Below are 13,813 nucleotides of genomic sequence, written 5' to 3'. Positions count from 1 at the left end.
GGCTATTTTGAGTGAAATCCAAGACACCACATCTTTTCATCTATAAAACTTCACCATGAGTCTCTAAAAGACACTTTAAAACAGAGTCACAACAATGTTGTAATAATGTCTACAAGAAAAAACTAAAGCATTCAAATTTTTCAGACTACTTTTTTCTACATTTGTTTGGATTGTAGTATACATGAGTTCCATTTAAAACATCTGGTTGATACATCTTTTAATCAGTAAGTGTCCCCTCCATCATTTTTCCCCATTCTTTAAGAGTATTTTGTTAAAGAAAATAGGTTACTTGTCCTGTAGAATTTCTCACAGTTTCCTATAGTTGTTGATTTAGTCACTGAAATATATTATTGCAGACTGGTTATTTGAGTATAGCCAAAGAAATGCTCATGCAATGGAACTACAGCAAAACCACCCATGACCAATGTCAGAATGAAAACACTACTTGTTAATAATCTGAAGTGGGGAAAGCCCATAAAAGAAAGAATTGCTCTACTGTTTAACTATACAAATAAGTGAACACGTCTTCCTTTTTCACAGAAGTATATTAAACTGCCAATTAATCTTGGTACACAATATAAATAGCAAATTTGACAGTACTTACCAGTCTTCATCTCTAATAAGCGCTTTTTCTTTTGCTGGCGTTCAAGTCTTTCCTTCTCTGCCAATTCTTTGGCTATCCTGGCACGTTTTTCTTTTTCCTCTTCTTCTCTTTTTTTGAAATTCTCCTTCATTGCTTGCTGTCACAAACAAATTTTGGAAAATGATCAGTTTTAACCACAATGATTAAACAAAGAAAATGTAAAATTATTCACCTGTAAAGTTAAATATCTATTAGGTAATGGTTACTTCTTATATTAGTAACACAGTCTTTTAAAAGATTAGCACATTAACCCTTGTTAAATGTGTTATGTATCTAAAAATACAACTGTTAGGTTTAAAGCACCTGCATCTTAGTGAAATCAAGTAAGAGAAGGAAGACAGAAACTAAAAATAAAAAAGGACTTAATTTACAAATGAAAACTGTTTTCCTATATATACTTCCAAAATAGTGCCTAGCAAATGTATTACTCTCCCATACCTCCTTTACTGAGTAAAAGAAAAATAACTGATGAAAAATGATACAGAGCAGAAATATTGTAATGGTTACCTTATATGACAATCTATATTTAACAATTTCTTTCAGACAGATGGAAGTATCAGAAGGATGACTAAAGAAATACATGGCATTTCAAAGTCAGGGCCTCTGACTGTTCATCAAAACCAATCATGACAAGTGAAACATAAGAAGATCTCAACAGACATGCGATTAGTTATTTTCATACTTTTATAAGCTTTATGCAAATAAAAAAATGCCATTCCTGTGGCATTTGTAGGAATCAGCAGGTAAACATGGATTTTTCAAAGAGACAACAAACTGCATGTCATCACATTACAATCTCCTGTGGAGACTATTCTCAGTACCAATGAAGTCAAAGAGGTTATCTAATTGCTAGTTTATCACTAATAGAATTAAGTAGAAAAGTGTATAATTAAACTTTAACAAGTATGTGCCATGTTATTTTTAGCGAGGCTTTAATCTTGACTATAATACTTTTTTTTTTAACCCAAGATACAGGGCAAGTCCTTCATTAGAAATCAAATAATAAAGTTTGGTATCACTGATCAAAACAATTAAAAGGAAAATTGCAAGGGCAAAAAGGAGAAACAAAAAGAATAGAATAGAGGGAGTGTTAACTCTTCCATGCAAAGAACATTTACTGAGAGGCTGAGTTGTAAATGCACACATGTGAGCATGCTTGGCTGCTTAGTGGTGTCCAACTCTTTCCGACCCCCTGGACGGCAGCCCTCCAGCCTCCTCTGTCCATGGGATTCTCCAGGCAAGAGTACTGGAGTGGGTTGCCCAGCCCTCCTCCAGGGGATCTTCCTGACCCAGGGATCGAATCCGAGTCTCCTGCGCCTGCAGCACTGCACACAGATTCTTGACCACTGTGTTACCTGGGAAGCCCGAACAGTAAGTGGTACTGTGTTAAAGACTTGGGATACATATTAATAGATCTAAAACAAGTTTACATACTGTGTGATAGGTTGAGTTGGGAGGCAAAGACAGATTATAAACAATTAAAATCTTTACCAAGTACAGTACTACAAAAAAAGGAGGGACGTGATAGAATTCCTGGAGAGTTATTTTATCTTAGTTGTTCAGACAAGGCTTCCCTCCTGGACTTAATTCAAGCTCAAAGTCAAGGAGCTATCTAGGTAATGATCTAGGGAGAGCCAAATGCAAAGGCTTTTGGTGGGCTGGAGAGAGAAGCGGCCAGTATGGTGGTGTTAAATGAGATCAGGAGGTATGCAGGGACCCGATCGTTTAGGATATACGAGAAGAAGATGAGGAGCTACAGTTTCCTTCAAGGGAACTAGGAAACAACAAAAGATTTTCAAGTAAGAGAGTAAAACTAAGTAAGATACAGCCCTAATGAAGCATTTTTGTTCCAAACTACCTTTCCAAAGATATGAACAGTCTTAGAAAATAGAGGCAGTGTTTCCCTCTTAAGCAAATGGATTTGTTTCTTGTCCAGAATGATAAACTGGGGTAACGGTCAAATAGTCTTAATTCTGAAAGAAGATTGGGTTTTCTAAATTCAGGATTTCCCTCCAGTAATACAAAGCACTATGAGTGCAGGTATTAATCCCAGCCCTTTTCACATTGCCTTGTGGGAATTCTGAGCTCAGAAATCCACAAATCTGTTTACTTTGGCTACTATTTTTGCTATAATAAACTATTCTTTGTTTCTGACCCCACGGTCTTTTGCCTTCTACCAACATTCATGAAATTATGGAAATCATGAAACTTTGGTAAATTCTCAGAAACTTCACAGTTCATGATATATATTAACATTAAATACTATTGGTAAGCTATGAAATTCCAGCTCCAAAAATACATATTTCAATATGCAATTCCTTGTTTCCTCAAAATGGAATCTGCATCCTCTATTCTGGCTCAGAATAACTGTTCTTGTTCACTACAATGAAAGGACGAAGAGGCAGAAGCAATACCTGAAAGCTACTTACAGTTTGTTTTCTCTGCTATCTGCCTTCATATTGATGTAGCATATGCTAAGAACCAGATACAGGATGACAGCTGCTATAAAAATCAACGTAGACTAGGAAAGGAGAAGGCAACCCCAAAGTAGAAAACAAGTGTGCTCTTAAAGGCAAGTGTGTATGTCTGTGTGTGTGTGTGTGCATGTGCACCCACATAAGTATACAGAAGATGGGAAAGGAAAACTGAATAGTGGTAGAGAAAAGGACAGGCAAATACATGGGCATCAAAGCTTGTTTCTTGTTTGAAGGAGATGAGTAAGAGGAACAGGTAATAGGTAAAAATATCATGTAGCTTTTTTTTTTTTTTGAAACTTATTAAAGTATACAATTTCCAGATGTGAACTTTCTACTTTAATGACTGGATGCAGTTCAATGAGAACATCAAATAGGTAACCTATTACTAGATATAATTGCCACACCTTTTTAGTACTCCTTTGGGTAATAAAAATTCAAAATTGCTTCTCAAGATCTACAGAAATAATGTTTACCTTGAGAAATAAGATCTGAAGGAGTTCTTAAAGCTATATTGGTCTATGGAAAATGCACTATCGATTTCCATTTAAAATACTATCTCCTTTAAAAGTATCCTATTCTGACATTAGAAGAATTTTAGCTGGAAAAATACCAACAGACAGCACAGAAATAGGTATTTAGTCTGAAAATACTATCTCAGTTCAAGTGGTAATTTGGGGGTTTTTTTAATGCTAAATTTTGAGAAGTAGCCTAAAACAGAAAAATTGGTTCTAAAACCACATTATTCTAGATATAATTGGCTACTCATTTCTTCAATTCCAAAATTTGAAGCCAGGAAGGAAGTTGAGGGTGAGTCATATACAAAGGTAAGAGCTTCTCAGGTGGTACAGTGGTAAAGAATCCGCCTGCCGATGCAGGAGACGCAAGAAAGGTGGGTTTGATCCCTGGATCAGGAAGATTCCTGGAGTAGGAAATGTCAGCCCACTCCAGTGTCCTCCACTGAAAAACCCCATGAACACAGGAGCCTGGCAGGCTGCAGTCAATGGGGTCACAGAGTCGGACGTGACTGACTGAGCACACACGTGCACATACATGGAGACAGTTAGCTATCCATTTCTTTAAATCGCCCTACGCTTTACCTGGTTTGCTATATAGTCAGTTGGCAAATAAAGTGCACTGCCCCCAACTTTCATCTATGTAATAACAAAAGAAATCCTGCATGCCGCAGACCTTGCAGACACAGCCTGGTGCGTGCTTTTGGCTGAAAGGTCTGTGGGCTCACCAGTCTAGGGCAACAAACAACAGAGGGCTGTGAGCCTTCAGACACATCTGGACTATTCATGTCAAAGGCGTAGCCGATAATCCACCCCCGTTCCTAAGGCTCACGTGCTTTTAACAGCAACAAAAGACTCTAGAGTACCTATAAAAACACAGTAATAAAATATACAGGGATACTAAGGGATGCACGTATATACACATGTATGTCAACAAACAGATCCCCTGGAGGAGGGCGTGGCAACCCACTCTGCTGTTCTCGCCTGGAGAGTCCCATGGACAAAGGAGCCTGGCGGGCTACAGTCCACGGGGTCACAGACAGCTGGACACAACTAAGAGACTACACACGCACACATGCATGTATGCACATGTACGGGTGCATGTATGTGTATTCTGGAAGAACATAAAATACACCAGTTCACAACTGTTTTCCTGTAATTTATGCTCTCTTCATAACTAAATGCAATAACAAGAACTTTGCCACAAGTAGTTTAAACATACATTACAGCATTATACAACATATATTCCCTCAGAGAAACCAAAATAACCCAAAGCCAGTAAAATTAAACGGATGTGCGTATGTGTACGAACGCAAAATTTAGAAGTCAGGCACTGTAATCCTCTATAAGATGTGCCTACTATATCATTTTTTTTTGTTTTTTTTTGATATTTGCCTTATCCTTTATTGTAAACTACTATGATTTGTTTTCTTCACTCAACATATTTCTAAGATTCATCCATATGTTTATGTATAAATTGTGCTTCCTTGTCACTATTTTTAAAATTAAATTGGGTATTATTGTTTACTCTCCTATCAGTGGGATTGGGTTGTTTCCAATTCTGAGCTACGATGAATCATGCAGTTACAAACATTCTTGTACATGTCCCTGTGTATATATGTAACAGCTTTATTTTTTTTTTTGGTAAATGGCAGGTCTCATTGCTTCTTAGATTTGTTTAAAACTGCTGACACATACTCTTTAAGTGAGAGCACACTCCTTCATTATAGAATGTAACATTTTAGAATATAAGGACTGAGGATAGGTATTGTTTGTCTCTGTTGTAAAAAAACATAAATATAAGAGTTTTAGGTTCCACTGTGGGTGAGGACAAAACAGTTTGAAATTCACTGCTTTCTAGGATAGGAGCACAACTGATGAACAAAAGAAGAGGTTCATCTTCAGTCTTTCTACTAAAGGAGGTCAAAATACTTTCAAAGTGACTGAGCCAATGTACACCCCCACCATCAATATATAACCATAGCTAACACACTCACTAATACTATCAGTCTTTTACCTATACAGCAGGTATATAATACTATTACATCATGTTTTTAACCTGTATATCTATGGTTACTAATTCAAGCATTTTCTTACCCATTTACCAAACATTCACATTTCCTATTCTAATGAAAAGCCTCTTCATATCTCTTATCCACGGTTTCATTACATTATCATTTTCTTAATGATTTGTAGCTCTTTAAATATTCTGGATACTATATTTTTTAACTTTATGCTTTTTAAAGCATAAATATCCAGCATGTAATATACTGGATTTTATACTGGATTTTATATATCATTATACATTATTTATGTTGCCTTTTTGTAAATAGAAGTTCTCAAATTTATATAGTAACCAAAAACCTCTTTTGGTTTATAGCCAAAAATCTCTTTATCAACCTTTACTGTTGATACCTTTAATACATTATTTAAGAAATTCTTCCGTACATGAAAGACAACAACATTCTTCCATGTTTTCTCCTGAAAGTGACGTTGTTCATATTTCAGCATCATATTTCAGCACCTATGTTATGGGATCAACATTTGTGAACACATTTGTGAGTAAAATGAGGTATGATTCTAATTTAATTTTTTCACATGAAAAATGAGTTGACCCATAATGATTTCACAAATAGCCTATCCTTTCCAACACTGACTTACAAAGCCACTCATCTGGATTTTAAGTGTTGCTGTTTGGGAGCTGTTTCAGTCCATTTGATCATTGTATCCATGTCTGCACCAATACCATGCACATGTGTGTGCTAAGTTGCTTCAGCATGTCCACCTCTTTGTGACCCTGAGGACTGTAGCCTGCCAGGCTCCCCTGAGCATGGGATCTCCAGGCATAAATACTGGAGTGGGTTTCCATGCCCTCCTCCACAGGATCTTGCTGACACAGAATCAAACCCACGTCTCTTATGTCTCCTACAAGGCAGGCGGGTTGTTTACCAGTAGTGCCCCCCATTCTGTCTTAATTATTCTAGTGTATTAAGGTGAGCCCCCTTCACCTAATAGTGGAAATTTAACTCTTAGCTAATACAATACTCAAGAATGAAACATGGAGAAACTGGAAAAGAAGAAGCTAATTGCTTCTTATGTTATCTATGAATTCAAAAAGGAACCTACAGGAAAATTATTAAAAATAAGAGACTTTATCAATGGGATATATAGAATGAACTACATTTTATACACTAGTTACAAAATATTAGAAATTGTAATTTTTTAGAAAGACATCATTTATAATGGAATAATAAATGATAACAAAGAGAAGATACAGATAACAAAAGATTTTTTTCTTCTTTAGAAATGACTTCATTATTCTCAGGCTCTTGCATTGTCATCTATAGTTCAAAACAGACTTATTAAAGTTGTTGAAAATGCTTCTTACGACTTTGAACAGAACTACTGATTCTGTAGATTAACATAGAATTGATATCTTTATATTAGTACTTAATCTCTCCACTTACGAACATGATATGGCTCTCCATTCAGTTTTATCTTTTAAGACTGTGAAGGTGAAAGTCACTCAGTCATGTCTGACTCTTCGTGACCCCATGGACTATACAGCCCATGGAATTCTACAGGCCAGAATACTGGAGTGGGTAGCCTTTCCCTTCTCCAGGGGATCTTCCCAACCCAGGCATCGAACCCAGGTCTCCCACATTGCAGGCAGATTCTTTACCAGCTGAGCTACAAGGGAAGCCCAAGAATACTGGAGTGGGTAGCCGATCCCTTCCCCAACAGATCCTCCCGGTACAGGAATCAAACTGTGGTCTCCTGCATTGCAGGCGGATTCTTTACCAACTGAGCTGTGTTTTTAAAGTCTACTGAAAAAAACTTAGAATTTACACCATTCAGGTCTTGGGCATCTTTTGTTATCTGTGTCTTCTCTTTGTTGCCATTATTATTCCATTATAAGTGATGTTTTTCTAAAAAAATATGATTTCTAACATTTTGTAACTAATGTATAAAATGTAGTTCATTCTATATATTTCATTGATAAACTATTTTTAACAATTTTCCTGTAAGTTCCTTTTTGAATTATTCATAGATGACATAAGAAGTAATTAGCTTCTTTTTCAGTTTTTATATCTTTCATTCTTGAGTACTGTACTGTATTAGCTAAGAGTTAAATTTCCATTATTAAGTGAAGAGGGTCCTTTATTTCACACTGAGGGATAGAGGTTTCAACTAGTTTATTTTCTTTGTTTTAAAAAGTGAAAAAGATGCTGTTCTCTTGAAACATCCCGCCCTCGCCTTCTCCCACAGAGTCCACAAGTCTGTTCTATACATCTGAGTCTCTTTTTCTTTTTTTGCATATAAGGTTATCGTTACCATCTTTCTAAATTCCATATATATGTGTTAGTATACTGTAATGGTCTTTATCTTTCTGGCTTACTTCGCTCTGTATAATGGGTTCCAGTTTCACCCATCTCATTAGAACTGATTCAAATGAATTCTTTTTGATGGCTGAGTAGTATTCCATGGTGTATATGTACCACAGCTTCCTCATCCATTCGTCTGCTGATGGGCATCTAGGTTGCTTCCATGACCTGGCTATTATAAACAGTGCTGGATGTTTCAAGAGAACAGCATCGAAACATGTATATCTAGGGTGAAACAGATCACCAGCCCAGGTTGGATGCATGAGACAAGTGCTCAGGTCTGGTGCACTGGGAAGACCCAGAGGGATGGGGTGGAGAGGGAGGTGGGAGGGGGGACCGGGATGGGGAATACATGTAAATCCATGGCTAATTCATTTCAATGTATGACAAAAACCACTGCAATGTTGTAAAGTAATTAGCCTCCAACAAATAAAAATAAATGGAAGAAAAAAAAATAAAATAAAATGGACTGAAAAAAAAAAAGTGAAAAAGAGTTGGCTTTTATCAAGTGTTTTCTCAATGTATCGAAACTATTAATGTAGTGATGTGAATATTCTAACACAACACACACTTCCATTTCTGAGATAAACTCAACTTGGACATGGAGAATTTATCCTTTTGAACATTTGGTCATAATTTTTTTACATTCTATTAGCTTAGAATAATCATTTAAAAATTGAGAAGCCTCACTATAAAATTTTCTAGGACAAGTATTTAATTTTTTGGCAGATTTGAAGTCATTAAATTATTTATAGACCTATTCAAGGTTTCTGTTTCCTTTAAAGTCAGTTTCAAACAAAATCTCCTTATGAACTTATCTATCTCATCAATCTTTCCAATTCTGGCCTGCAAATTTCTTATACTATGCTTTCTCTTTTTAGTATCTTTTATATTTAGAGTTATATTCCTTCTTATATTCTCAATACTCTTTTTTTTCTTTAATCAATATCCTCAGAAGTTTAACTTCTTTCCAAAATAACCACATTTTGGTTTTTAAAAATTCTCTAAAGTCATCTTTCTCCCTTCATTTCCTTCTATTTTTTTTCTGGACTATATAATTGCTTATAAATTTCTCAAGTCAGATGCTTAGTTTATTAACTTTGCCTTTCTGATATTTTATTTTTTAAATTTACTTATTTTTTAATTGAAGGATAATTTCTTCACAGAATAATGTTGTTTTCTGTCAAACCTCAACAAGAATCAGCCATAGGTATACACATATTCCCTCCCTTTTGAACCTCCCTCCCCACCCCACCCCTCTAGGTAGATACGGAGCCCCTATTTGAGTTTCCTGAGACACACAATAATTTCCCATTGGCTATCTATTTTACATATGGTAATGTAAGTTTCCATGTTACTCTCTCCATTAATACAAAGACTAGGATATAAATTTCTTTATACCACTATTTCTGTGCCCCACAAATTCTGCTTTATTTTAAATACTGTTCTGGTCTCTTTTTTTCTATGATTTCTTCCTTGAGACATGAATGAGCTACTTTGTATGGTTTTAGATTTTTTTTCTAAGTGGTTTTAAAACATCACCCTCTTAAATTTTATTTCACATTTCATATTACTGTCGTCAATGAATAAAGCTGAAATTTAGAAATTTACTAAAATTTATTTCAAATCTCTTGGAGAAGGAAATGGCAACCCACTTCAGTATTCTTGCTGGAGAATTCCATGGACTGAGGAGCCTGGTTGGCTGTAGTCCATAGGGTCAGAGAGAGTGAGACCGAACTAAAACGACTCAGCATGCACACATTTCAGATCTCTAGTATATGTCATCTGTAAGTCTATGGGGTCGCACAGAGTCAGACACGACTGAAGCGACCTAGCAGCAGCAGCATCTGTTAAGTTAGAGAACTTTGTTGTTGTCCAAAATAATGCTGTATCTGTCAAGTTACTCCGATAGTCTATCATATTTCACATGTCTGCCTTGGTACTATGTTATAATGCACATGCAAGCTTCTGAACTGTATCATTCTGGTGAATTAAGCCTTTGATCGTCAGGAAGTAGTATTCCCTTAAGTCTATTTCATGTTTTCCATATCTTACATTATTTCTTCTATTTGTCCTGCTTTATCTATGCTCCTTTTAGACATTTTGGAGTGTTTGTTTTACTTCATGTATCTTTCTTGATCTATTCTTCCTCTTCCAGTTTGGAATTTACACTATTTTTTTACTGGTTATATTTGTAATTTTATTACACAAATTAACAAAGTTTCAAGTTAATTAATATTTTGACCTCCCTTCTTCCTCTTTGAACAATACAGAGAATATAAATATCTGAACTCCAAACAATATCTCTTTCAATTTACTAAACAATTTGTCCAGTAGTTAAGCTCTATCCCATTCTCTGCAAAAGGAACTACACATTGTTTTACTGTATACTTTATTACTATACATTTAGTTTCATGGTAGGTATGCCCTCTTGTCTCTCAATTTTCTCCTTAAAAAGTAAACTGTGGTTCTAGAAATGTGTCCTTCAGGGCAGGGGTGAGCAGACTACAGTTCTTGGATCAGTCACATATTTTTATGAATACAGGCTTATTGGAACGTAGCCACATGCATCCATGTACCTACTGCCCATGGCTGTTCTTGCAAGCTAGAGCCGAGCTGTGTAGTTGGAACAGAGACTCTATGACCTGCGTGTATTCACTATCTGATCATCAGAACTCTACCAGTCTCTGCTCTAGAAGGTCTTTTAACAAAGGGGTATTCACAGGATACGCCTTTATTATTAGTTAACCTGCAATTAGTTTAATTTTTTCCTTGTTCTATAAAGAGCTTATGCAGAATATCCCATTTTAAAAGAGCTTTTTTTCTCAACACTTGAAAATATCTGTGTCTATTCATTCCCATTTTTGCTAACAGAAAGTTATCTGCATTTAATTGTTGAGGCACAACGATCATGTCTTTTCTTTCTGTCTGCATTGAAGATCTTGTCTTTTAGTGTTCTAAACTTTCACTACAATATTTTCTTCAAGTGAATTTCGTTTTATTCATCTGGCTTGGTATAGATTGTGCTTCCTATTGTGCAGACACTTGATCTTGAAAACTTACAGCCATCATTTTGAATGTTGCCTTTCATTCATTCCTTTGAGTCTTATCTATTTGAGATGTTTCACTGTACAGGGTGAAAGCCTTCAACACCCTGTCTTCCAGGTTTCTTAACTGTCTCATACACTGCTAATCTTAGTCTCTCCCTGGATTGCATTCTGGACAATTTCCTTAGAGCTAGTGTCTAATTCAGCATTTCTTTCTTCAGCAGAGTATAGCTTGCTGTTTTGTTGGTGTTGTTCAGTCACTCAGTTGTATCGGACTCTTTGCGACCCCATGGACTGCAGCCCACCAGGCTTCTCTGTCCTTCACTATTTCTTGGACATCGCTCAAACTCATGTCCATTGAGTTGGTGATGCCATCCAGTCATCTCATCCTCTGTCAACTCTTTCTCCTCTTGCCCTCAGTCTTTCCCAGCATCAGGGTCTTTTCCAGTGAGTCAGCTTTCAGCATCAGGTGGCCAAACTACTGGAGCTTCAGCTTCAGCATCAGTACTTCCAATGAATGTTCAGGGTTGATCACTAATGAATATTCAGGTTGACTTCCAATGAACATTCAGGTGGACAGTGGCTGTAGTCATCATCCACAGTGATTGTGGAGCCCAAGAAAAGAACGTTTGCTACAGTTTTCATTGTTTCCCCATCTATTTGCCATGAAATGATGAGACGGGATGCCATGATCTTAAGTTTTGTGAATGTTGGGTTTTAAACCAGCTTTTTCACTCTCCTATTTCACCTTCATCAAGAGGCTCTTCAGTTCCTCTTTGCTTTCTGCCATTAGGGTGGTGTCATCTGCATATCTGAGGTTATTGCTATTTCTCCCAGCAATCTTGATTCCAGACTGCGCTTCATCCAGCCCAGCGTTTCTCATGATGTACTCTGCATACAAGTTAAATAAGCAGGGTGACAACATACAGCCTTGACGTACTCCTTTCCCAGTGTGGAACATCATGTCTGGTTCTAACTGTTCTTTCTTGAGAACCCTGCATACAGAGTTCTCAGGAGGCAGCTAAGGTGGTCTGGTATTCCCATCTCTTTAAGAATTTTCCACAGTTTGTGGTGATCCACACAGTCAAAGGCTTTAGCGTAGTCAATGAAGCAGAAGTAGATGTTTCTCTGGAACTCTGTTGCTTTTTCTATGATCCACCCAATATTTGCAATTTGATCTTTGGTTCCTCTGCCTTTTCTAAATCCAGCTTGTACATGTGGAACTTCTCAGTTCATGTACTGTTGAAGCCTGGGTAGAAGGATTTTGAGCATAAACATGATAGTATGTGAAATGTGTTTGCTGTTTAATGCATGTTTAATTTCAACCATCATACTTCATTTTCTTAAACTCTCTTTGGTAATCTTCAGTTTCTCTCTTTAATTTCATCCACTACTTCCTTAAACCTTTCACAAATTGTAGCTCAATATGTAGTCTCAGGGTTCTTTCAGGACCATTTTGCCACACAACCCCTTGTTTCTTTGTGTGTTTGTTGACTGTGATTAAGTGCTCTTATTTGATCTAACTTAATTTGTGAGAATCTTGAGGATCTAAATCATAACTGCCTTCAGCACAGAACTTTTCATTTGCTTCTATAAATAACCAGGTATCATGTGTAACCTGTATAAGTTTAATTTCCTTTTGTCCTGGTCTTTGTGTATATTTCTTATTTGGTGTACTTACCCCGCATTTAGCCTGGTCTTAATCTTGGCTTTCCCCTTTGTGTATCTATGCTCAACATGTAAGTTTCAGCACTTCTCTTTTCTCCTTAATTCTTTTTACTCTCAGAGATTTCCCTTACTTTCACATGATACACCCATGGTTTAGAATGCTTTGTTGAACTGTGGTGAGATGAACCTTTAAGAATCCCTATTATCATATTGTGAAAAGCAAAGTCCTTAAAAATGAATTCTTACAGAAGGCTGACCAACACATAAATCTTGACTTCTTAAATACTTTACTATAATGTGGCATTTCTTACACACTCCTCTGGGTACCTTATACATTATGTTTTAGAATCTAAAAGTAAACAACACTGCATACCCATATAAAATGAGTCCTAGGCAGGCACCCAAAAACGTTTGCTGAATGGAAACAATGTCTTTAAAAAGACAATAAATGTGACATTTCACTGCTTTCAGAAATTATTTTTAAAAATCTGAGCTTATTACTGTATACTATAGAGAGCATACTGGTTAGAAGGAAGAAATCTTAAGTCATACTGTTTTTGTTTGAAATTCCACCTGGCACTAAATAGCTGCATGACTTGGATCTCAGTTTCCTCTTCAGTAAAATAGGCAAAATAATATTTACTTTATGGGGATGTTGTAAGAATTACATAAATTAATACATGAAATGGCTCACAGAAGTGCCTGACACACAGTAGCCCTTATATAAATGCTAGTGTCTATTCCTATTACTAGTAATATTATATTATTACAAACTTATAAAATTATATTCATTATTACTATATCATTAACCAAATACCTCAAATACACAATTACTTATCCAGCAACAAATCAAGGAAGAGCCACTTTCCAGCTTACATTGTTTATATGTTTCTATCAAGAAAATGGGCTAATGCCAGTTTTCACAGATCTTATGAGAACTGTAAATTCCTTCCATCCAGAGATGTTGGAATATGATTGGACATGGAGTTGATAGGAAAAACCATTAAAGCATGCATACAACACAGTTGGATTACTTGGCAGGGAAAATAAAGAGGTGAAATAAACATGGAAGTTAGATGTA

General features: G+C 36.2%; 1 protein-coding gene across 5 annotated transcripts in view; it reads right to left on the bottom strand.

Moving 5' to 3' along the window:
• The window catches only part of DIAPH3 (diaphanous related formin 3), a 549,655-nt gene that overhangs the window by 187,201 nt on the left and 348,641 nt on the right, over window positions 1-13,813 (bottom strand). For all 5 annotated transcript variants that reach the window (XM_070471159.1, XM_070471157.1, XM_070471160.1 and 2 more), the window contains one exon: window positions 605-740. In XM_070471159.1, coding sequence (XP_070327260.1) covers window positions 605-740 — 136 coding nt within the window. The remainder of the gene's footprint in view (window positions 1-604; window positions 741-13,813) is intronic.

Source organism: Odocoileus virginianus, chromosome 8 (genome assembly GCF_023699985.2).
Source record: "Odocoileus virginianus isolate 20LAN1187 ecotype Illinois chromosome 8, Ovbor_1.2, whole genome shotgun sequence".
Taxonomy (NCBI): Eukaryota; Metazoa; Chordata; class Mammalia; order Artiodactyla; family Cervidae; genus Odocoileus; species Odocoileus virginianus.
The sequence above is the reverse complement of the archived record's forward strand: the minus strand, read 5'-3'. Positions and strand labels throughout refer to the sequence as shown.